Source organism: Natrix helvetica (genome assembly GCF_964273705.1).
Source record: "Natrix helvetica genome assembly, chromosome: 9".
Taxonomy (NCBI): Eukaryota; Metazoa; Chordata; class Lepidosauria; order Squamata; family Natricidae; genus Natrix; species Natrix helvetica.
The window spans coordinates 10,323,118-10,346,624 of record NC_138560.1 but is presented as its reverse complement, the minus strand read 5'-3'; the positions used below and the strand labels follow the sequence as shown (position 1 = coordinate 10,346,624).

Below are 23,507 nucleotides of genomic sequence, written 5' to 3'. Positions count from 1 at the left end.
GAGCATGAATGTACATGAGAAAGGGACACAATGAACATTCTGCTAAAAGGCTCTGGGGAACTTTTTACCCTTCCTCTAGAGGTTCCACACTTCAAATTACAAACCTTTTGCTTATTATTTCAAGGTGAACATTTCAAGAAACCAAATATCCATGTTGGGTCTCAGTGCAGCAAAAAACACTCAGGAAGGAGACAGACGGAAGCCGAGAGACGGCTAATAACACCAATGAGATCTTAGGCAGGTCCCAGATATTTTGTCTTTTCTCACATTGACCCTGGCATCTATTCATTATCTATCGTGCCATGTCTGGATGGAACTCTAGTTTTCTCTTATCACCTTGTGGTTTGGGTTTTTTGTGCCCCTATTCTAATAAAGCTTTTTCCAGATACTGTATTGTCCTTTCTTTCAGCCCATTCAACTCTGGACCTTCAGTTTCCTTTGCATGGAAGAAAAGATACTACCCATTTCCTCCTTGCTCCAGATTGCCAGGAATAATCACTTTCTATAACCAAAATTTATTATTAGGGGGCATTATATTAGCTACTTGTTAGGTTCAGCCTTACGTGTTTCATTACTGGAGGTGCAAACACTGAAAATAAGCTGCCACCAGTCTTTTCCATTCCACCTTCCTACTTAACCTGCCCATCCCAGCAGCCATCTCTGCCACAATGCCAAATGCCATGGGTAAGGGCAAACTGCACATATTTGTATGCCGGAGCAAATGGTATTAGGGCCCATTCTACCACATGGCCATGTGCATGCACATTTCATCCTGCAAGCTGTTTCTGTTGCAAACCCAGATGGCATGAAAATGAACACGAAAATGAGCAAAGTTGACGAGTTCAGGTCCTGTTACCCCCCATGTCTACTGGGCAATGCAGAGTCAGTGGCTAGATTTATAGCAAACAAACCCAGGTTGTTGTTGTTGTTGTTGTTGTTGTTTTCTTTCTGTGCCAGCCATGCCACAAATGCCTCAGATCTCTTTTTCCTACCTGTTGAGCAAATCTTCAGCAATTCGGCTAAAAGGATGGAGATATAATGGAGCTATCACACGATAAACCTAGGTTTCACACGAGAAATTAGTTCTTCCCTGTTGCTGTTGCCCGCTGCATGAAATGGGGGGCCATATACGGGCAAGGAATGAGCGAGAAGAAGAAATCAAATCAGAATTTAGATAGTTAGGAAAGTGGAAAGCCAGCAGAAAACTTGTTCTAAAACCTTTGTATGGAAGCCATCTAAGTCAGCGGCCACCAACCTTTTGAGCACCAGGAAGTGGTTCCATGGAGAGGTTTTTCCATGGACCGGAGGGGGTGTGGTTTCATGTACTGCCTGCATCCCGTGGCCTGGTTTCTGGCATGCCACGGCCCAGGGCCAGTCCACAGACTCAGGGCTGGGGACCCTGCTCTAAATTAGCATGGATGCTTGGCAATAGCTCTAGTCTGTTCTCCAGGTCACAGATCACCTGTTCCCTTTCTGTGCAATAGTGCAAATGCCCACGGAGGGAGAGAGGGAGAGAGTGAGGGGGGAAAGGGGAAGCGACTTTGCAATGCCATGGCTAAGTTGTGCCTATTGCACACATCAAAGACAGATCCGACTTACTGCACAATACACCTGGCACAAGGCGGGAAGCCGCCAGTACCTGTCAAAACATTTTACCCTACATTTTGTGTCTGTGTGTGTGTGTTTTTGTGTGTGCATGTGTTTGTGTGTGCATGTGTGCGTGCATGTGTAGTGTAGTGTCGTTGTCAAGTTTCAACAGATGGCTCTAGCCTGGCTGAAGAAATGAAGGCAAAGAACAGAAGAAGAAGAAGAAGTAGAAGAGCAGGACTGAATGATGGAGGAAAGAGTTCCGTTTCCCCAAGACCCTCTTTGCCCCACTCATTGCTGGGCCTGAGCAGCCTGAACCGGCCTCATCCAGGTACCCAGCTTTGATTGCTGGGCTGTGGGGCACTGGGCAAAGGGGCCACATTGAGACCGTTTTGTGGCGGAAGAGCCGAGTCAAAGTTGAAGTCCATCTCGTCGCTGTCCATGAAGTCATTGAGGATGATGGACTCCACATCGCATTCCAAGCTCCCGTTGAACATGTCCAAGTCTAGATCGGCTGGGAATCTGTCCTGACTCAAAACAGGGGTGTGCATGGCTTCTGGGTAAGGTCCCTGCAAGGAATCTAGCAAGCTCATGTGCGCTCCCTGGTTGCTGACGTAGGAATGGAGATGCCCGTGGTGAGCCATGTTCACCATGCTGCAAGTGTCACCGGGCAGGCTCATAAGGCTGATCGGAGACGGTAAGGCACTGTTGTTAAGAGGAGGGTGATGGCCAGCTGGTAACGGGTGGTGGTATAACGTGTTGCTCTTCATGAGAGAGGACGAGTGGGGAGGGTAGGGAACCAACCCTATCTCTCCACCTCCACCCCCACCGCTACACACCAGGGCGTTTGGTCTGTGGCCGCGAGGCAGGCCCATGCTGCTGGCCGGGGGCAGGTGCGGCTCCCCCTCCTTGTGCGCATAGGAAATGGAGGAGAGCAGGTCCTGCAACGAGGCGTTGCGGTAGGAATTCATGGGGACAAAAGTGGCCTGCTTGTTCTCTTGGATGGTCTGCATGGGCAGACGGCGCATGATGCTCATGGCGGGCTGGCTATAAATAGTCCCAGAGTAGGTGTTCCCACCTCCTCCCCCTCCCCCACCTCCTGCCCCCACGGAGGAGCACTTTGAGCTGAAGCCAAAGTTGGAGGTCCTGGGCCGAAGTCCTCCAGCAGAAAGCGGCTGGGATGGGCTCATGCTGTAGTTGTCCTGCAGGTCATCGAGAAGGCTCTCCCCCAGGCTCTCGTTCAGGTTGATGGTACCGGTGAGATCGGTCAGCCTGGGCATCTCCACTGAACAGCGGGCGTTCAGGGAGGGGGACAGGGTGCTCGAAGGGCTGGGGTACATCAGCGGGGAGGAGGGGGTCCCATCCTCCTCCTCCAGCTCATCCGGCTCATGGTTGGCCATGATGGGGGAGAGGCGGCCACTCAGCGTGCTGGCCGAGGAGTTGGCCCGTGTCCGGAAGTCAGCCCAAGCGTCATATTCCTCGCCGGTGTGGGAGGTGGGGCTCTCTGACCATTTGGCCTGCTGGCTCGCTGGGCTTTCCTCTCCTCGTTCCTGAGAGGTCTGGCTCTGCTTTTTCCGGCTGGCTTTGCCTTTGATCCGCAGGAACTTGCTGTTGTTGTCCATGGAGACGGCTCGGCGGCGGGGCGTCTTCCCAGTTTTGCCACCTTCGGGGTTCAGCATCCACCAGGAACTTTTGCCAGTGCCTTCGTTTTGCACGCGGATGAAGCGGGTGTGCAAGGACAGGTTGTGCCGGATTGAATTCTGCAAGCAAAACAAGACCAAAAGAAGAAGAAGAAAAAAATATATCACTGTTGGCCAGAAGCAATCCTCACATCTCTCACTTGCCATTCTTTCTCCTTTCTACCCCCACCCCACCCCAAAGCTACCCGTCCCCTGGCTTTACAGCTGACATGCACCAAACCTTTTCAGTTCCGCTTGTGGTTAGCAGAGAGCCCCCCTTTTCTCAAATCGAGAGACACATTTGGGATATAAAAAACAGCACCCTGCTCAAAATGGGACGCACCGATACAAAGACTGGGAAATGGCCAGGATAAAAATAAATAAATCAGCTATAAACTTAATAAGCCCCTAATTAACTAAATTAAATATTCCATTAACGTGATTATAGTCAAATCTCCTTGAAGCCAAACTCAACTCCTGGGGACTTTCTAGAGGTGTCCTTGAGTTGTATTCTTGATAACAGTGTGAACAGGGATTGGCTATGATCTTTTCTTGCATTATGTCATGCAGGTAGTCCTCAACTTACAACAGTTCATTTACTTTGGGCCAATCATCAGGAGACTGGGAGTTCTAATCCTGCCTTAAGCATGGAAGCTGGCTGGGTGACTCTGGGCCAATCATCAGGAGACTGGGAGTTCTAATCCCACCTTAAGCATGGAAGCTGGCTGGGTGACTCTGGGCCAATCATCAGGAGACTGGGAATTCTAATCCCGCCTTAGGCATGAAAGCCAACTGGGTGACTTTGGGCCAATCATTCTTTTCTCGGGCCAACTCGCTCACAGGGCTGTTATTGTGGGAAAAGTTAGAGGAAGAAAGGTATGCTAGGTATGTTTGCCCCTTTGAGATATTTATAAAAAATAATAAAGGCAGGATACAAATAAATAAATCAAATAAACAAACATTAGTGGAGCAAAGACGGCAACCAATATGTGACCTGAAGCATTGGCTACACCAGACACGTACCAACCTTTTTTGTGCAATTCTACTTGCTTGAAAAGACAAGACTTAGCTGATTTGGAGTGTTTGGGAAGTTAATAAGCTGGCTATGGAGGGATAACCATTTTCAAGATCTTTCCCCGGGGTTAAAACTATGGAGAGAGCCAACTCTGTTTCTCAACTTCAGTTGCCATGCAAGGTTGCTTAGTGAATAGAATAAATTAAAATAAAATTGCCATCAATTTGGCATGCTGGGCTTTTTTGTTTTTTAGGAAGGGTAGAATCTAAATAAAATCACTGACCCAACCTTTCCGCGAGCGAGAGAGGCGGTCGAGAAACATGAAGTATCAAAAAGGAAAGAAAAAAGGAAATTGAATATAAATTTCTCGAGAGTCTTTATGATGAATCCTTCACTTCATCCCACAGTTTCCTTCCGCTCGTTAGGGGAATATTGAGTGAGAAATAAAAAAGATCAAACTGTCGCTGTGCTAAGAGGTGATCAAATTCTGGATTTCCACAAAGATCTACCTGCTGCCATTTTTGCAGCAAACTTTGGTGACCCAAATCCCGACCGTTCATATTCTGTCTTCTGAGATTAAAGCAAGTTATCCCTCTTTCCACTTTCATATCCTTCTGGACTTCAATGCTTTTAAAAGATGAAAAGTTAAAATTGTCTAGCACAACACCCTGAATTCTCCAGCCAGCCGTGCTGAACTCCACACCTCTTAAAATGGCCAAGGTCGAGAAGCACTGATCTAACGGGGTAAACTGAGCCTAGGTTTATACAACAATGGGCGAAACAGACAGTCCTTGACTTCCAAGTCAAGTTTATTTAGTGACCGTTCAAAGTTACGACGGCACTGAGGAAAGACCATTTTTTTCACACTTGTGATCGTTGCAGCCTCCCCGTGGTCACCTGACTGAAACTCACACTCTTGGCAACTGACTCATATTTATGACGGTTGCGGTGTTCCGGGGTCATGTGATTCTCTTTTGCGACCTTCTGACAAGTCAATGGTTCACTGAGGGAAGCCAGATTCCCTCAAGAATTGTGTTACTAACTTCACAACTTAACAATTGTGGCAGGAAAGGTCATAAAATGGGCCACACTCACCGTAAATGTCTCACTTAGCAACATAAATGTTGGGCTTGATTACAGTTGTAAGTTGAAGACTTCCTGTACATAGAAGTCAAGGTTTTTGCAAATATTTTTCTATGCTTCTCTCTCTCTCTCCCTCCCTCCCTCCCTCCCTCTCCAATCTTTCTTTCTCTCTCGCCAATCTCTCACTCTCGCTCCAATCACTCTCTCTCTCTCCCTCTTCATTCTTTCTTTCTCTCTCTTTCTCTCTCTCCAATCACACTCTCTCTCTCCCTCTTCATTCTTTCTTTCTCTCTCTTTCTCTCTCCAATCTCCAATCACTCTCTCTCCCTCTCCAATCTTTCTTTCTCTCTCTCCAATCTCTCTCTCTCCAATCACTCTCTCTCTCCCTCTCCAATATTTCTTTCTCTCTCTTTCTCTCTCTTCAATCACACACTCTCTCTCTCCCTCTTCATTCTTTCTTTCTCTCTCTTTCTCTCTCCAATCTTTCTTTCTCTCTCTCCAATCTCTCTCTCTCCAATCACTCTCTCTCCCTCTCCAATATTTCTTTCTCTCTCTTTCTCTCTCTCCAATCTATCTATCTCTCCCTCTCCCTCTCTCCCTCCCTCCCTCCCTCCCTCCCTCCCTCTCTCTCTCTCTCTCTCTCTCTCTCTCTCTCTCTCTCTCTCTCTCTCTCTCTCTCCACTGAGCTTGATGCAGAGTTTTATGGAACCCCGAAGCTGACACCTATCAACTGTTCGATGTCTGCTGTGTGTTGAGTGTTCCTTTTGTTCTGGTTGTTGTCCGGAACTGGGTGAAGGCAGCTGCTGGGCTGAATGTACTAAGCGAGGAATTGCACATACAGACAGGGGGATGGGCTGGAAGGAGGCACAGGGGTCGAAAATTGCCCGGTGAGAGGCTGACGAGGCGACCGCAGAGTTTGAATCCGTGCCTTTGTCCAGAGGCATACTAATGAGCAGGCAAGAAAGTTACAGAGGCCCATAGATCATATTATGGAATGGCTTGCTTCTCTGCACTTCATTTATTTGGAGACTGCTTGCAGGCTGGCACTCTGCCAGCAGCCACCAAATCCAAGTCTACAGAAATCAATCTCTCGCTGACTGATTAAGCCGTGTTTAGAACTAATTGCTCCTTCGTGTGTGGGGAGAATAAATTATGGGCTTTCATCTCGGCATCTTTAAAATGCAATAGCAGGTAGGGCCTGGCTGTTAACTCTTTCCATCCCGCAGTGCAGGAGACGAGGCACGCCAACTTGGAAACCCAGAAGAAGAAGCAGGAGAAGAAGAAGAGGAGGAGGAGGAAGAGGGAGGGAGGAAGGAAGGAAGGAAGAGGAGAATGAAGGAGGAGGAAGGAGGAGAAGAGGAAGAAGAAGAGGAGGAGGAGGAGGAGGAGGAGGAGGAGGAGGAGGAGGAGGAGGAGGAGGAGGAGGAAGGAGGAGGAGGAAGAAGAAGAAGAAGAAAAGGAAGAATGAGGAGGAAGAAGAGGGGGGAGGGACTCGGGGGGGGGGGGGGAGGAAGATCAGAGAGCAGCAACTAACATGAGTGTCTTCCCCTTCCATCCCACCAGCCTCAGCAGGGGCCAAGAGATATGCACCGGTCCCTTGTACAAATGCTAGTTGGATTTACCAGCCTTCCCAGGAAGAGCAGTTCTTCTGGGTATCTCAAAAATGTATGGCACGTAGCAAGGAAGATTTAACGAATCACTTCCACCAATAATGTTGCTGCGGGGCCCCATTGGCCACAGTATTCCAGCTGGCGGGGTCCTTTGCAACATCTCCCCCACCCCGTGAGATTGGCCCCAACCCTCCTGACCTTCCGTAAGAGCTTCAACACTTGGGTTGGGGGTTGGGGCTCCAACAGAGGGGTTCACATTGGGGAAGGGTTTTTTTTTTATGGATTGACAGCAGATCCCACCTTCTCCCCATCCTCATCATACTCCTTCCCGCCTTATCTTTTTAGCCAGGTTGATTTTTAAAAAAATATTGTTGGAGGCAGGATTTTAGGCAGAGACCTTTTAACATTCTACTTCCCTCCTCCCTGCAGATGTGCCAATTATCTATCTATCTATCTATCTATCTATCTATCTATCTATCTATCTATCTATCTATCTATCTATCTATCTATCTAATCTATCATCTATCTATCACACTCTCTCTCTCCCTCCCTACCTCCCTCTTCTCCATATCTCTCTCTCTCTCTCTCTCTCTCTCTCTCTCTCTCTCTCTCTCTCTCTCTCTCTCTCTCTCTCACACACACACACACACACACACACACACACACACACACGGCTCTGAACTCAGGCACTAAGCTCAGAGCTGGGTCTAATAAATTCATCAGCCTGATTCAAACCTTTCCGTTTTAGACAGCAGCTAAATTCTCCTGTTTGTAGTTTTCTTCCTGGATCCAATGCCATGCCTGCCCTGAAAATATAGCTCAGATTAAGCCCTGCTTGATTTCCCCCAGGGCATCGGGGAATTCAGGGGAAATTCTCCAGTCCCGATACATCTGGAGGGCACCAGGTTGCAAAAGGCTTTCCCCCCAATGTGACCCAGAGGACCAAAGCAATTTTAAACCCGACGCTGAAAAGAGCATGAACAAGATCAAAGTTGGCTGCCTATCTTTAAAAATAAGACTACCCTTTTTCTGAACTTGCTGCCTTTCAAAAAGATTAGGAGGGACACGGTTGAGGAAAGTAGAAGAATGGTAAGACAACAGGTAAGACGGAGAGGGTGGGTCAAAGAAATTACAAGCCATCCTTGGAAAAACAACAAGATAGAGGGTCTCATTCATGGGGGAATTGAGCCTGTCTCCGTCATAAACCAGCACAAATCACCTTCTCCCTTAATTAATATCTATTCTTATGTATTCCTTGTGTTTTAATTTGACTGTACACCGCCCCGAGTCCCTTTCGGGAGAGGGGGCGGTCTAGAAATTTAAAATAAAGTAAAAAATAAAGTAAAGTCCCTATCTTCCTCTTGAGGTATATAGCAATAGCACTTAGACTTATATACCGCTTCACAGTGCTTTTACAGCCCTCTCTAAGCGGTTTACAGAGTCAGCCTGTTGCCCCCAACAATCTGGGCCCTCAGGAGATCCTGTGGACATAGATAAAGCTCCAGGTGGCCTCAATGACCCTGTAAAAGGATGCAAATGACCAGCTGTCTGCAAGGAATATAAATCCTTCCATTCCCCACAAACCTGTCAAAGCAGAAAAAGCTTCTTGGATGAGAAGTGAAACGTCTTCAACCTTAAAACCAACTGGATGCTAGTAAAAGAGAAAATCTTCCTCTTCACCAGCAAAGCCGTGATCTGTTCCTCAACTACAATCTAATAAATATATATATGAATAACCCACTTTTGACAACATTAGTGAACTGGCAATCCAATGTTGTCCTCTTCTCTACATTTTTCTGGGGAGGTGCAAGCCAGAGAACCTGACCTTAAATAAAGACTTATTAAAAAGAAGCATCAGAAAGTATCCAAGGATCTAAACCAGGGGTTTCAAACTCAAGGCCCGGGGGCCGAATCTGGCCCTCAGGGTGCTTAGATATGGTCCGTGGGGCTGCCCGGGAAACAGCAAAGGACCAGCCCATGGTGCTTCAATCAGAGAAAATGGAGCTTGGGGAGGGCCGCGTGCAGGGCCACCACCCCCAAGCTCTGTTTTCTCTGACAGAGGGTTGCAGGAGGCCGTCGCAGCCAGAAATAGAGCTTGTGAGGGTTGCACGTGCCCCCCCCCCCTGAGTTCCGTTTTGACCCGCAGTTAGCTGCAGGAGGCCGTTGCAGCTGAAAACGGAGCTCGGGAGCCTGTTTTTGCTGGCAGAGTGCTCGGGCCACCACAGGCGCCTCTGACACGAGTGACGTCGACCTGGCCACATCCACCCTGGCCAGCCCCTCCTCCCCCCAAGGTCAAACACAACCCTGATCTAGACCGAGCCAATGAGTAGAGGCACGGTGGCAGCTGCTACTTCCTATTTAGGCATTCCGCAGCTCCACGGAACCAGCTCCGGTAACTTCCATGAAAGATCCAGAAAATGGTTGGTTCAGCTCCCTTTTTTTCCCCTCCCCCCCCCCCATGAAGCAGAAAAAGCCACAGCAATACCTTCATTTTATGCATGAGGAGAACTGCCAGAGGCTGTTTCTTGCAAAGGGATGCTCCCCCCCCCCTCTCCTCGCTGCCCCCCCCCCATGGCCTCTTCAGAAAGAAATGCAAGACACCAAGAACTACACAAAAGCATGATGGAGGTGACAGTGCATCACAGGCAGTCGGCAGAAGAGCTGCGTGGGGACTCCACATTTCTGTCGAACCTGACAGCCCGCCAGCTGCTCTGAGGAGAGCCAAGGGAAGGCCTGGAAGGAGAAGCGACAATACGTTCTAAGAGTGGCTCGGTGTACTGGGCCAGTCCACTCAAGCTTGAGGCAACTTGTACGACTCTGGCAACGCAACTCCTGCAGGAAGCATAACAAGAGTACTGTGTTTCCTCGAAAATAAGACAGGACCCCCCCCCCGCCCTGAAAAAAATGCTTGGTCTTATTTTCGGGGAGGTCTTATTATTTTTGAGGTGTGGGAGGCAGCGAGTGTGGTTGCCTCATGGCTGCTGCTCTGTTGCAATATTTTTGGGGAGGACTTATTTTAAGGGGAGGGCTTATTTTCACGGGAGGGCTTATTTTAGCGCATGCGCTCAATAGCCCGAATGGGCTTATTAGCCGGGAAGGACTTATTTTCAGGATGGAGCCACAGCCAAGCAACATCTCTTGTGGCGAAGACCATAGGTAGTCCTCAACTTACAACGGTTCGCTCAGTGACCATTGGAAGTTAGAACGGCGCTGAAAAAATTGACATGACCATTTTTCACACTTACAACCATTACGGCATCCTGACGGAGGCAGGAACAACATTCCGACGCTTGGCATCTGACTCATATTTATGACCATCCCAGGATCACATCATCCTCTTTTGCGATCTTCCGACAAGCAAAGTCCATGGGGAAGCCAGATTCGCTTAACAACCGTGTTACTAAATTCACCACTGCAGTGATTCACCTGACAACTGCAGCAAGGAAGGTCGTAACATGGAAATGTCTCAGCCAGGAACAGAAATTTGGAGCTCAATTGTGGTCGTAAGTTGAGGACCTGAACAGGCTGCGTTGTGTTTTCTTATAGGCTGCAACATCACTTTGCAAAGAGAACATGCAATGCAGACCTTTGGACAGGTGCTTCAATTTAGCTCCATCGTGCTCCAGCATACCAGTCTAGAGGAAATGTTCAATAGCCCTTAGACTTATATACCGCTTTACAGTGCTTTTACAGCCCTCTCTAAGCGGTTTACAGAGTCAGCCTCTTGCCCCCAACCATCTGGGTCCTCACTTTACCCACCTCGGAAGGATGGAAGGATGAGTCAACTGGTCAGGATTGAACTCCAGGCGGTGAGCAAAGTTAAAATATTTTAATGCCCCGAGGAATTTAAGGCGCTCTATTTTAAAAACTAATCGATTGAGATATTTTTCCTGCTTTATTATTTTTATTAGATTTGGATTTGCTATTAGTATTTTAGCATATTTTCTCCTTCGCATTGGCCAGGAATAAGTTGTTACGAATTGAGATCTATGAATGCTTTTATTTTTTTAAAAAAAAAAATCTTACTTTTTTTAAAAAAAAAATACTCAGCAGCTGTGTTCATATAACAAATTTAACTTGATTACTGAATTAATTATTCTGTCAGTTTATAGTACCTTAATATGTAAACTAAATAAACAGGGTGGATATGCACAACAGACTAAGACATAATAAAGCAAACCACGTTTAAAAATAACCAACATATTCAAATTGTATCAATGCAGTGACTCAAGTTTTAATTGCCTTGGTTAAGCATGGTGGGAACCCAGCGCTTCTGAGGAGTCCTGGATGATCTATGAGCTTGGTTGTTTTCTAGCAGACATTTCATTACCCATATTAGGTAAGATCAACACTGCTATCTTACCTAGGATAATGAAATGTCTACAAGACAACACCCAAGTTCAGAGAGCAACAAGGACCTCTCATTTCAACCCTGAGCTACCTATATGTCCTTTTAGGTAAAGGGAAAGGTTCCCATCGTACATATGTGCGAGTCATTCCCCACTCTAGGGGGTGGTGCTCATCTCCATTTCAAAGCCAAAGAGCCAGCACTGTCCGAAGACATCACGTCATGTGGCCGGCATGACTCAACACCAAAGGCGCACGGAACGCTGTTACCTTCCCACCAAAGGTGGTCCCTATTTTTCTATTTGCATTTTTACGTGCTTTTGAACTGCTAGGTTGGCAGAAGCTGGGACAAGTAACGGGAGCTCACTCCATTACGCAGCGCTAGGGGTTCAAACCGCTGAACTGCCGACCTTTCTGATCGACAAGCTCAGCGTCTTAGCCACTGAGCCAATCATATGTCCTTTTATAGGTACCCAATTCTTCTATTTGTGGGAAGCATTTTGCTTTCTTAGCAAGTAAACTTTGGCTTTTGACAAAAAAAAATGAATATGATTAGGGTTGGGTAGCAGTCCTTTTCACTTGCCACTTGCACATGATATGAAAGCCTATAGTTCACAAAGTTTTCCATTTAGGCAAAAAAAAAACTGAAATTATGGTGGTGGGTTTAGAGATGTTTAGCTCCGAAATCATGGTTGACAACAGAGCAGGAATGGCCCTTAAGAGGAGACAAACTAGGCCGCCTGGCCTCCACGAAGGGATGCGTAGGCACCGGTGGTTGGGCCAGGAGAATGAGAGCCGAAAAAAGAAGGGTGAGGACCTCAAGTTTAATGAATTGGATGGCAAGAAGCCGATTTGCTCTTGGCACGGCGTCTACTGTACCAAGAGATCAAGTACTCCAGTCCTGAGGGGCAGGGATGGAGATGATCTCACCCTGGGGAGCCCCAGCATCGTTGCCACCGCCATGCCACAGCACAATTATTTCTATTTTTGAGTCTGGATGGCAGGCTTTGGCTGGGGAGTCTTTTTCTGACTCAGAGAAAGAGAGAAAAGGAGAAGGGTGTTGTCCCCCTAAGCAACACCCACGTAGCATTCCCCAGGCCGTGTTGTCTGCTGTCAGCTGAGTAACAGTGAGAAACATGGGAACATGTACAACCATTCAGAGAGGGGAAAGTCCTCTAAAGACTCTAAACTTGGTGAGACAAGGATGTTTCATGCTCTGGAAATTTTTGTCCTGGAACAAGGCCACTGTTTTTTTATTATTATTATTATTCCTCAGCCAGCATAACATAGTTTCCCAGTCCCACCATGCTGGCTCAGGAATTCTGGGAGTTGAAGTCCACAAGTCATAATGTTATACCATCGTTGGCCGCTCCTGCCATAGAGGAAGGTTACTTACAATACAATACAATAGCAGAGTTGGAAGTGACCTCGGAGGTCTTCTAGTCCAACCCCCTGCCTAGGCAGGAAACCCTATACCGTTCCAGACAAATGGTTATCCAATCTCTTCTTAAAAACTTCCATTGTTGGAGCATTCACAACTTCTGGAGGCAACTTCTGTTCCACTGATTAATCGTTCTAACTGTCAGGAAATTTCTCCTCAGTTCTAAATTGCTTCTCTCCTTCATTGGTTTCCACCCATTGCTTCTTGTTCTACCCTCAGGTGCCTTGGAGAATAGTTTGACTCCCTCTTCTTTGTGGCAACCCCTGAGATATCGGAACACTGCTATCATGTCTCCCCTAGTCCTTCTTTTCATTAAACTAGACATACCCAGTTCCTGCAACCGTTCTTCATATGTTTTAGTCTCTAGTCCCCTAATCATCTTTGTTGCTCTTCTCTGCACTCTTTCTAGAGTCTCTGCATCTTTTCTACATCGTGGTGATCAAAACTGAATGCTGTATTCCAAGTGTGGCCTTACCAGGGCATTATAAAGTGGTATTAACACTTCACGTGACACTTCACTTCTGAGAGGCCCCCCCATCAGGACACAGATTCAATGGGTACTTTTGCCAGATTGGGTGGAAATGATTAAAGACCTGGAGAATAAAACATATGAAGAAAGGTCGCAGGAACTGGGCTTGGCTGGTCTAGAGAAAAGAAGGCCAAGGGGGTGACACGGTAGCAGCATTCCAGTATTTGGGAGGGCTGCCCCAAAGAAGAGGAGGTCAACCTATTTTCCAAAGCACCAGAAGGAAGACAAGGAACAATGGATGGAAACGAATCAAGAAGAGAAGCAACCTGGGATTGAAGAGAAACTTCCTAATAGTGAGGACAATTAACCTGTGGAACAGCTTGCCTCCAGAAATTGTGTCTGCTTCATCCCTGGAGGTTTTTAAGAGGCTGGACATGTCTGAAATGGTATACGGTCTCTTGCTTGAGCATGGAGTTAAACTAGAAGACCTCCAAGGTCCCTTCCAGCTCTATTGTGACTGATCGATTGAAATGACCTACAATGTTTTTCATAACAGAATAACAGAGTTGGAAGGGACCTTGGAGGTCTTCTAATCCAACCCCTTGCTCTTTAAAACTTTATTTTGAAGCTCACTTCAGATGGGTAAAAACGGTGCTGAAAGGATACAGGTAGTCCTCGACTTATGACCATCTGTTGAGGGGCCATTCAAAATGGCAACGCCATTGTAAAAAGCTACTAGCAACCAGTCCTCGCACTCGCGGCTGTCACAGCATCCCCACTGTCGTGTGCAACCGCCATATATTTCCAACAGTTACAATGTCTTAGGGCAGGGGTGTCAAACTCAATTTCATTTAGGGCTGCATCAGAGCTGTGGTTGACCTTGGGAGGCCGGGAAGACATGGCCGAATGGGTGGGCGTGACCAATTGGGTGGGCCTGGCCAGCTTGACGCCACTCCCCAAACTGCCTATGTTTCCTCCTTGTTTTGGGCAGACCGGGTCAAAGCCACACTGGCCCTATGTTTCTTCTTCGCATTGGAAGCGATGGGGGCCAGCATATATTTTCCAGGACCGCCCCGCGGGCTGGATCCAATAACGTCATGGGCCAAATCTGTCGCACTCTCCTTGGGTTTGACGCCCCAGTCCTAGGGTCTTGGGATCCCGATTGGCAACCTTTTCCCGCCGGCGTCCGACAAGCGAAGTCAATGGGGGAAACCAGATTTGCTCAATGACCTCAGGATTCACTTAACAACTGCTGTGCTTCTCTTAACAACCATGGTCCAAAGGTGTGTAAAATCAGCCACAACTCACTTAACAACCAGCTCGCTCAGCAATGGAAATTCTGGTCCCAAATGTGGTCATAAGCTGAGGAATACCTGTATTTGCCCTCTACGGCAATGGGTGAGCAGTCTGCTCTACAATTAGCAGAACGAGAAGTTTGGCAGTGACTCCGCTCCATCTCAGAACAGCTATTATTTTTTTCAAAAATAGAATTGTTATACTTATTTTTACGCTTTCTTCACAACACTTTGGAAGTGAAATCCTCTTCTGCAGGGACACTCAAATATAACGGGGCTCGGCTAACTAATTAAACACGACAAGAGGAAAGACTCACTAAGCTCCCTTTGGTACCACAGCCCTAACCAAGGTTTATGGCTTTTGCTGCCTCCATTTTGGGGGGAAAAGAGGATATCTTGCTACGAAGAAGGCCAGGAAAGCCCCCTCCCTCTTTGATCCTAAAGCAAGCATTTCTAATCATTTAAGATTTATTGTTTAAGTCCACTGGAAGGATTAAGGGGGTAAAAAAAACAGTTTTAGTACCTAATGGTAGTTTATCAAGCTGTACCGATAGGCTGGTGGGTTTTTTTATTTTAACGCTATACTGAATTTTATTGATCTATTGTGTTTTTGTTGTACTATTATTGCCTTTAATTGAATTGTGCAATGCCGAGAGAATTTATTTTATGAGGCGTTTAATAAATGTAATAAACAAAGAAATACATAAATTTCACCACACATTTTTTTAAAAAAAAAACAACCCTGTTTCAGTGTAGAAGAAATAGGGATTTTATTATCAATGTAGATAGCAGGTGAAGAGTCCAAGGACTGAAATCCTCTTAGCTTTATGCCAAGATCAAGATCCACAATGCATATTCCCCTGGCTTTAATTTAGATAGATGATAGATAGATAGATAGATAGATAGATAGATAGATAGATAGATAGATAGATAGATAGATAGATGATAGATAGATAGATAGATAGATAGATAGATGATAGATAGATAGATAGATAGATAGATAGATAGATAGATAGATAGATAGATATGGAGGGAGGGAGGGATGCAATATAGGTAGGTAGGTAGGTAGGTAGGTAGGTAGGTAGGTAGGTAGGTAGATAGGTAGATAGGTAGATAGATAGATATGGAGGGAGGGATGCAATATAGGTAGGTAGGTAGGTAGGTAGGTAGGTAGGTAGGTAGATAGATAGATAGATAGATAGATAGATAGATAGATAGATAGATAGATAGATAGATAGATAGATAGATAGATATGGAGGGAGGGATGCTATATAGGTAGGTAGGTAGGTAGGTAGGTAGGTAGGTAGGTAGGTAGGTAGGTAGGTAGGTAGATAGATAGATAGATAGATAGATAGATAGATAGATAGATAGATAGATAGATAGATAGATAGATAGATAGATAGATAGATATGGAGGGAGGGATGCAATATAGGTAGGTAGGTAGGTAGGTAGGTAGGTAGGTAGGTAGGTAGGTAGGTAGGTAGGTATAGATATAGATATAGATATAGATATAGATATAGATATAGATATAGATATAGATATAGATATAGATATAGATACAGATACAGATACAGATACAGATATAGATAAAACTGGTTGTGTGAATGCTAACTGAATGGCTTATCTTCAAGGTGGCCCTCAGTGACTATTTCATCACTCACTGCATCAGGAGGAGATGTTGCCTTAGTGAAGGCCCAGATGCAAATTAAATGCAAAAGGCAAATGAAATACAGGAGAACACAAACAAAATACAGAGTCCAAATAGAGTCCAGGGACAGGTAGAGCTTTGAAGTGCACATCCAAGAATTTCAGCCGAATGAGCAAAAGAGCCTCCGGGTTTTAAGGAAGTGATACGCTCTGCCCTTTAAGAAGATGAATCATATTACTCCAAGCTCTAAACTTTTGTGTATGTTTGTGTATTTATATTATTTAGGTAGACCAAGCCTTGAACATAGTCTGCATTTTGGAAAACTAGTTTAAGGTAAAGGTTCCCCTCGCAGATATGTGCTAGTCGTCCCTGACTCTAGGGGGCGGTACTCATCTCCGTTTCAAAGCCGAAGAGCCAGCGCTGTCCGAAGACATCTCCGTGGTCAAGTGGCCAGCATAACTAAACACCGAAGGCACACAGAATGCTGTTACCTTCCCACCAAAGGTGGTTCCTATTTTTCTACTTGCATTTTTACGTGCTTTCGAACTGGCAGAACCTAAGACAAGTAACGGAAGCTCACTCTGTTACGCAGCGCTAGGGATTCAAATCACCAAACTGACGACCTTTCTGATCAACAAGCTCAGCGTCTTCGCCACTGAGCCACCGTGTCCCTAAAAAAAAAAAACTAGTTTAAAACTAGTTTAGGCTAAGTAATAACACAGACACCAACCTGCTCCATGCAGGTAGCCTTCGACGTACGACCACAATTGAACTCCAAATCTCTGTTGCTAAGCAAGACAGCAGTTGAGGAGGTTTTGCCCAGTGGTGGGTTTCAATTTTTTTTAGAACCTCTTCTGTAGGTGTGGCCTGCTTTGTGGGAGTGGCTTGCCAGCCATGTGACTGGGTAGGAGGGGCTTGCCAGCCATATGACTGAGTGGGAGTGGCTTGGCAGTCATGTGACTGGGTGGGCGTGGCCAACTTGTAAAATGTGGTGAAACTCACTTAACAACGCTCTTGCTTAGCAACCAAAATGTTGGCTCAGAAACTCTGGCATTTGAAGCACGCAAGTCTTAAAGCTGTCAAGTTACAAGGTCCTTGCACCCCTAACCCTTTAGGAAAAAAAAAAACCCAGGGGTGTTCAAACTTGACAGCTTTAAGACTTGTGGACTTCAACTCCCAGAATTCCTCCTCTCGCTCTTCATCTTGATGATGTGCAGACGGGCAGGGGGAGGGAGCTGGAACCGGTTCTAAACGGCACGGTAGATTTGTGGAACCTCTTCTATAGAAGAGGTTAGAACTGGCAGGGACCCACCCCTGGTTTTGCCCCGTTTGACAATCTTCCTTGGCACAACGTGGTTGTTAAGTGAATCTGGCTTCCCCCATTGACTTTGCTTGTCAGAAGGTCACCCCAGGACACGGTAACTGTCATAAATATGAGCCTGTTGCCAAGCAATCCAAATTTTGATCACGTGACCATGGCGATGCTTCAATGTGTGAGTGAGAAGCGGCCATAAGTTGCTTTTTTTCAGTGCCGTTTGTAACTTTGAATGGTCACAAAATGAATGGCGGTAAGTCAAGAGCTCCCTGAACATAATTTTCTGAATTCCTTTATTTAGTTCCATGGCATCTGTCATGACAGGTCTCCAAAGATTCAGACAAGTGGCTTTTTAATTGGAGATCACTTGAATCAGTATGATGCAGGGAATACCATGTGTACGGAGCCAAACAGTGATTTCCCCAATTAACCTGGTCACATGAATTGGAATGAGGTTTCGGGGAGGAAAAGGGGAATGGAAGGAGAACAAGAAACGTTGCTAGCTGATTCTAAAGAGCATAACAAGTAGCTTTGAATGGGTGAAGAAGATTATCTTTGTTCATTACGATATCTCTTTGGGAACTTAAAGGATTCTAGGTACTGATGCATTTAATTGATCTGGGCACGAAGTTGCCTGTTGAAATTTAGGGGACTGCAGACTAAAACAGATGAAGAATGGTTTCAGGAACTGGGAATGACTAGTTCAGTGAAGAAAAGGACCAGGGGAGACATGATAGCAGAGTTCCAATATTTGAGGGGCTGCCACAGAGAGGAAGGGGCCAAGCTAATTTCCAAAGCACCCAAAGGGCAGAGAAGGAATAATGGGTGGAAACTGAACAAGGAGAGATTCAACTTAGAAATAAGGAGGAACTTTCTGACAGTGAGAACAATCATCCAATGGGACAGAAGTTGCCTTCAGAAGTTGTGGGAGCGTCATCACTGGAGACTTTCAAGAAGAGACTGGACTGGCATTTGTCAGAAATGGTGTAGGATCTCCTGCTTGGGCAGGGAGTTGGACTAGATGACCTACAAGGTCCCTTCCAACTCTGTTAATCAAATTATCTGCGAAATTTGTGGATAGGAAAAAGTGGATAGACCATTTGTTCAATTTTTTCCAGAAGAGAAACTCTCCAACAGTGTTTCAGGATAGGATTCCATCTCTAGTGACAGTAACACAATTCTTGGAAAAACCTCAAAGAAGGAATCTCTGCGCCGCCCCCCCCCCCCCAAGCATCCTATGAGGTCCTTTGATTAACCTTTAACTAAGTGTAAGAAGTGTAAGAAGATGAAACTCAAAGACTTTGGCCACCTAATGAGAAGGAAGGGCTCCCTGGAGAAGAGCCTGATGCTGGGAAAGATTGAGAGCAAAAGAAGAAGGGGACGACAGAGAATGAGGTTGCTGGATGGAGTCACCGAAGCAGTCGGCGTGAGCTTAATGGACTCCGGGGGATGGTAGAGGACAGGAAGGCCTGGAGGAATGTTGTCCTTGAGATCACGATGGGTCAGACATGACTTCGCAACTAACAACAACAAAAAGTGTAAGAAACCACACTCAGCTCATGGGAACGTGAATTTAAACGTGCTGTCATCAATTGATTGACAGCTATCATGGGGAAAATGCCATCTCCCATCCAGCATTAGCTATGTAAACAGGTGTATCTTTTATGGCCTTTGGCTGCGTTCTTAAGTGTAACTCAGAATCCTACAGAGGAGAAGTTGGGAGCAGAGGTGGATGAAACCCATGTGACCACAGGTGATGGGAGCAGAGAAGAGGCGAAGTACCAGGTTGTCCTTGCAAGCAAACAAACCCTCTGCCAGGAAGGAAGGAGTCCACAGGGAGGGAGGGAGGACAGCTGCCACCACTCAGCTCAGCCTCCAGAGAGCCGCTCTGGCAAGCCAGCATGCCCCATGTGTGAGAAGTAAGCGGAGAGCCAGCTGTTCTCAGCCAAATTTGGTAGCTCAGTAAACACTCTATCACCACTCCGCCTCAAGGCCGCTAAGCCCCCATGCAGAAAATTGGTTAAATTCCTGGGAAAGCCAGGAGGAAAAAAGCGATAGGTTTGAAGGCGGTAGAGATCAGCCTTCGCGTATTCGACACCGATCGGGCCCAGGCGCTGCCTTTTTTGCTTTCCTTCTAACTCGCCTGTGCCTGGAGACAGGGTAATAATCTACTTCCTAGCTTAGAGACCCTGAGTTCAGCTGGGGGGTGCAGTGATTTACCGCTGAGCTCTGGATAGGGAAGCCCCATATCTGGAACTGGCAGCCACCACTCTGCCAAGAGTGATGCACTGTTCCATCGGATGTCGCGGTCCTTTAATCCCCGATGCAAAAAAGGCAGACAAAGAGAGGAAGGGGAGAGATTTGCACGAAGCCAAAAATGCTGCCTCCGCTGAATGAGTGGCCCCACAGCAAGAGATATGGAGTTAGCCAGAGAAATCCTGGAACGTGAAGGCGTTCCAAATGGGGTCCATCAGGCAGGCAAAGGCCTCTAACAGAACCCCTCCTCCCCCCGCCCGCCCCCACACACACTGTCAGAAGCCAAGCAAGACCATCTGTTATGCGGGCTTGCAGCCATCAGAGTCCCCTTTGCCAGCTGGGAAGGCACAAGCTGAAGGGAGTGGATCACTCCAGACTTGGAGCAGGAGGCCATTGTGTAAATGGGCGCCGGGGAGCTATGCGCCAGGGTGACTGCTGGTGCCTTCCCTTCCCTCCCCCACACCCCCCACACCCCGCCTCTCTCTCTCTCCCAGAGCTTTCCTCCAAGGTGGCTGGCTGTCAAGGGAAAAGAGCCAGTGTGAAATCAGTCTGATTAGCAATTAGTCCCATTGTAAAAGGATTAAGGGGAGGACAGGCGAAGGCATTGTTCTGATGAGTGACTTGACTATCAATTTGCATCTGGAACAAGCTGCCCTTGACGCTAGTTCTCCTGGTGTCCTTTACAGCCAGGTTGGTCAACAGTGGCGATGGGCAGTGATGAGCAGTTGCCCCAACCGAATAGCTTGCTCTGTCGGAATGAGAAATGCAAGACAGAAGCTGTCCAGAGAGCTGACCGCGCACAAAAGCACTAGTACCCAACTGACAGGTATGAGGTGGTGTAGTGCCCCTTACTCCACCCCCACCCCCTAGAAGCGGTAAGCTTAGAATCTCAGAACTCTCTAAGTGGTTTACAGAGTCAGCCTATTGCCCCCAACAATTTGGGTCCTCATTTTACCAACCTCGGAAGGCTGGAATGCTGAGTCAACCGTGAGCCAGTGAGAATCGAACTGTCGAACTGCTGGCAGCTGGCAGTCAGCAGAAATAGCCTGCTGCACTGCATTCTAACCACTGCGCCACCACGACTCTTTCACTTGTCAGGACAGACTCCCACTATTCCCATTCTGAGACAATGTTCTGCTTAGGGGCTCTTAAAGGTACAGGAACAGCACCAAGGACTGGTTCAGATGTGTTCAATCCACAAGCACAGTGGGTGCTTGTGGATCCCTCCTTCCCTTCCCTTCCTTCCTTCCTTCCTTCCTTCCTTCCTTCCTTCCTTCCTTCCGTCCATCAGGCCTGGAAGCCATTTTTTACATTGGGCCTTCAGGCCTGCCACATTTTCTGCTGTGGGAAAATGGGAGTGGGGATTATATGGACTATGGGAGATGTATAGCCTAAATAACATTCCTTTCTCAGAGAGTCAAGGACACCTCGCCCTGCACCTGGAGTGGTGTGACTGGGAGGCATCTCCAGTTTTGGATGGTGCCTGATTGGAACATGTGATGGACATGTGGGTGCTGGGCAGGGACTTGAACTTTCACTTGGGTGAAGAAAACCTGGAAACTTTCAGATTCAGATTTTCCCAGATGCGTCAATATAACATCTCTAATAAAATGGACACCTATGAAAGAATCTCCACTCAACAGCACAGTAACCTTAAATCCAGGCTACCAGAATTAAATAACTAGGTATACGTATTTTAGAATTTTTACCTACCTGCCACAAACCTCTGCAGCCCTACTTTGGCTAATTGCAGTGGTCTGATTTATACACTGTATTAACAGCTGAGCTTCCTTCAACAATATGGTATTGCAAACAAACAAGTCATTAGAATAATAGAGTTGGAAGGGACCTTGAAGGTCCTCTAGTCAAATCCTCTGCTTAGGCAGGAAACCCTACACCACTTCAGACAAATGGATATCCAACCTCTTCTTAAAAACCTCCAGTGTTGGAGCATTCACAACCTCTGGAGGCAAGTTGTTCCACTGATTAATTGTTCTAACTGTCGGGAAATTTCTCTTTAGTTCTAAATTGCTTCTCTAGTTGATTGCTTCTTGTTCTACCCTCAGGTGCCTTGGAGAATAGCTTGACTCCCTCTTCTTTGTGACAACCCTTGAGATATTGGAACACTGCTATCATGTCTCCCCTAGTCCTTCTTTCTCTTAAGCTAAACATACCCAGTTCCTGCAACCGTTCTTCATATGTTTTAGCCTCCAGTCCCCTAATCCTCTTTGTTGCTCTTCTCTGCACTCTTTCCAGAGTCTCCACATCTTTTTTACATCATGGCGACCAAACCTGGATGCAGTATTCCAAGTACGGCCTTACCAAGGCATTATAAAGTGGTATTCACACTTCACGTGATCTTTGCTAAGTGAACAAACGAACAAACTAAGTTCATTTTATTTTAGCTTTCTATATTGTGTGAACCCTGCCAAAGCATTTAACACTCAAATAAAAAAAAAAAGCTAAAGAGACATTTAAGATTTGCATGCCAACCACCATTAAAAATTGATAATTAAGTTTATGGGGCGTGATTGCAATTCAGGGACCGACTTTTATTGAAGACAGAGATGCTTATTTCTGAGAGAGTAAGTTTGCCCTGAAACATTATCAAGGGTTATTCAGTAAAATGAAATGCAACCTTTAGTTTACCTACCAATCTAAACGTCTTGTGAAGAAGTTATGCAGTTAGTATGAAGAAGAAACTCCATGGAAGAAAAGATCAGAAATGCTGAAATCTGACAGACACAAACACGAAGTTCTTTGCATTTATACCTATCCCCAATTATAATTTATATAGGTATGTGTAGTTAATACATAGCAGGATTCGGCTCACCTGCATTTGAACCAATCCTATTTAATTTTTTGCTGGCCTTGATTCCATTTCCTTCCTTTTCTACTGTCTCAGCTTATTTGAACTTTAAACTGTAATCTTCTTTAGGTGACTATCTTTCTCCTTTCTGTTACCCTGTAATCAGAGATACAGAATAGACTAGATTAAACTAGACTACACTGGACTGGAATGGACTAGAACAGAACAGAATAACAGAATTGGAAGGGACCTTGGAGATCTTCTATCTAGGAAACCCTTCACCCCTTCAGACAAATGGGTATCCAACATCTTCTTGCAATCTTCCAATGTTGGAGGATCCACAATCTCTGGAGGCAAAGTTGTTCCACTGATTAATTATTCTCACTGTCAGGAAATTTCTCCTTCGTTCTAAGTTGCTTCTCTCCTTGAGTCACGTACTGTATGTGAGATGAGCAGCTATATGAATTTAACAAATAAGATAAAAGCAAGTTACGCAAGTGCGCTTCATTCCTGTGTGAATTCAAAATAACTTCAGCTGGGTCCAGCCTACGATCTGGATCAGACGGAGCTTTTAGAGACAGAAAAAACGATGTTATTCCTGGACAACTTTCAGCCACAAACCGCTTTCATTGCGACAAAGGGTGTGTGGCTTGAGAAGGACCACCTGGCCAGCTTCACAGTCTCTTTTGCTGAAGGAGACAAGGCTCCAAGGTTGCAAAGGTTGCATGTTTGTATCCCCTCCCCTTAAAAGAGCTGAATTAACATTCATAACCGGAGATCAGATGCCCCCTTTCCACATGTGAATGCAGAGATGTAGGTAGCCCTCAACCTACGGCCACAATTGAGGCCAAAGTTGATGCTGCCAAGTGAAACATTAGTTAAGTGAGTCTTGCCCCGTTTTACGACTTTTGTTACCGCCTTCGTTACGTGAATCACTGCAGTTGCTAAGTGAG

The 23,507-nt window shown here is 46.2% G+C and overlaps 1 protein-coding gene across 1 annotated transcript in view; it reads right to left on the bottom strand.

The window, feature by feature from the left end:
• Nucleotides 1-1,220: 1,220 nt before the first annotated feature.
• FOXO6 (forkhead box O6) overlaps nt 1,221-23,507 on the bottom strand; it is a gene marked incomplete at its 5' end in the record, with an annotated part of 133,199 nt that continues 110,912 nt past the window's right edge. The window contains one exon of the mRNA XM_081962312.1: nt 1,221-3,347. Within this exon, the coding sequence (XP_081818438.1) occupies nt 1,911-3,347 (1,437 nt within the window). The 3' untranslated portion in view covers nt 1,221-1,910. The remainder of the gene's footprint in view (nt 3,348-23,507) is intronic.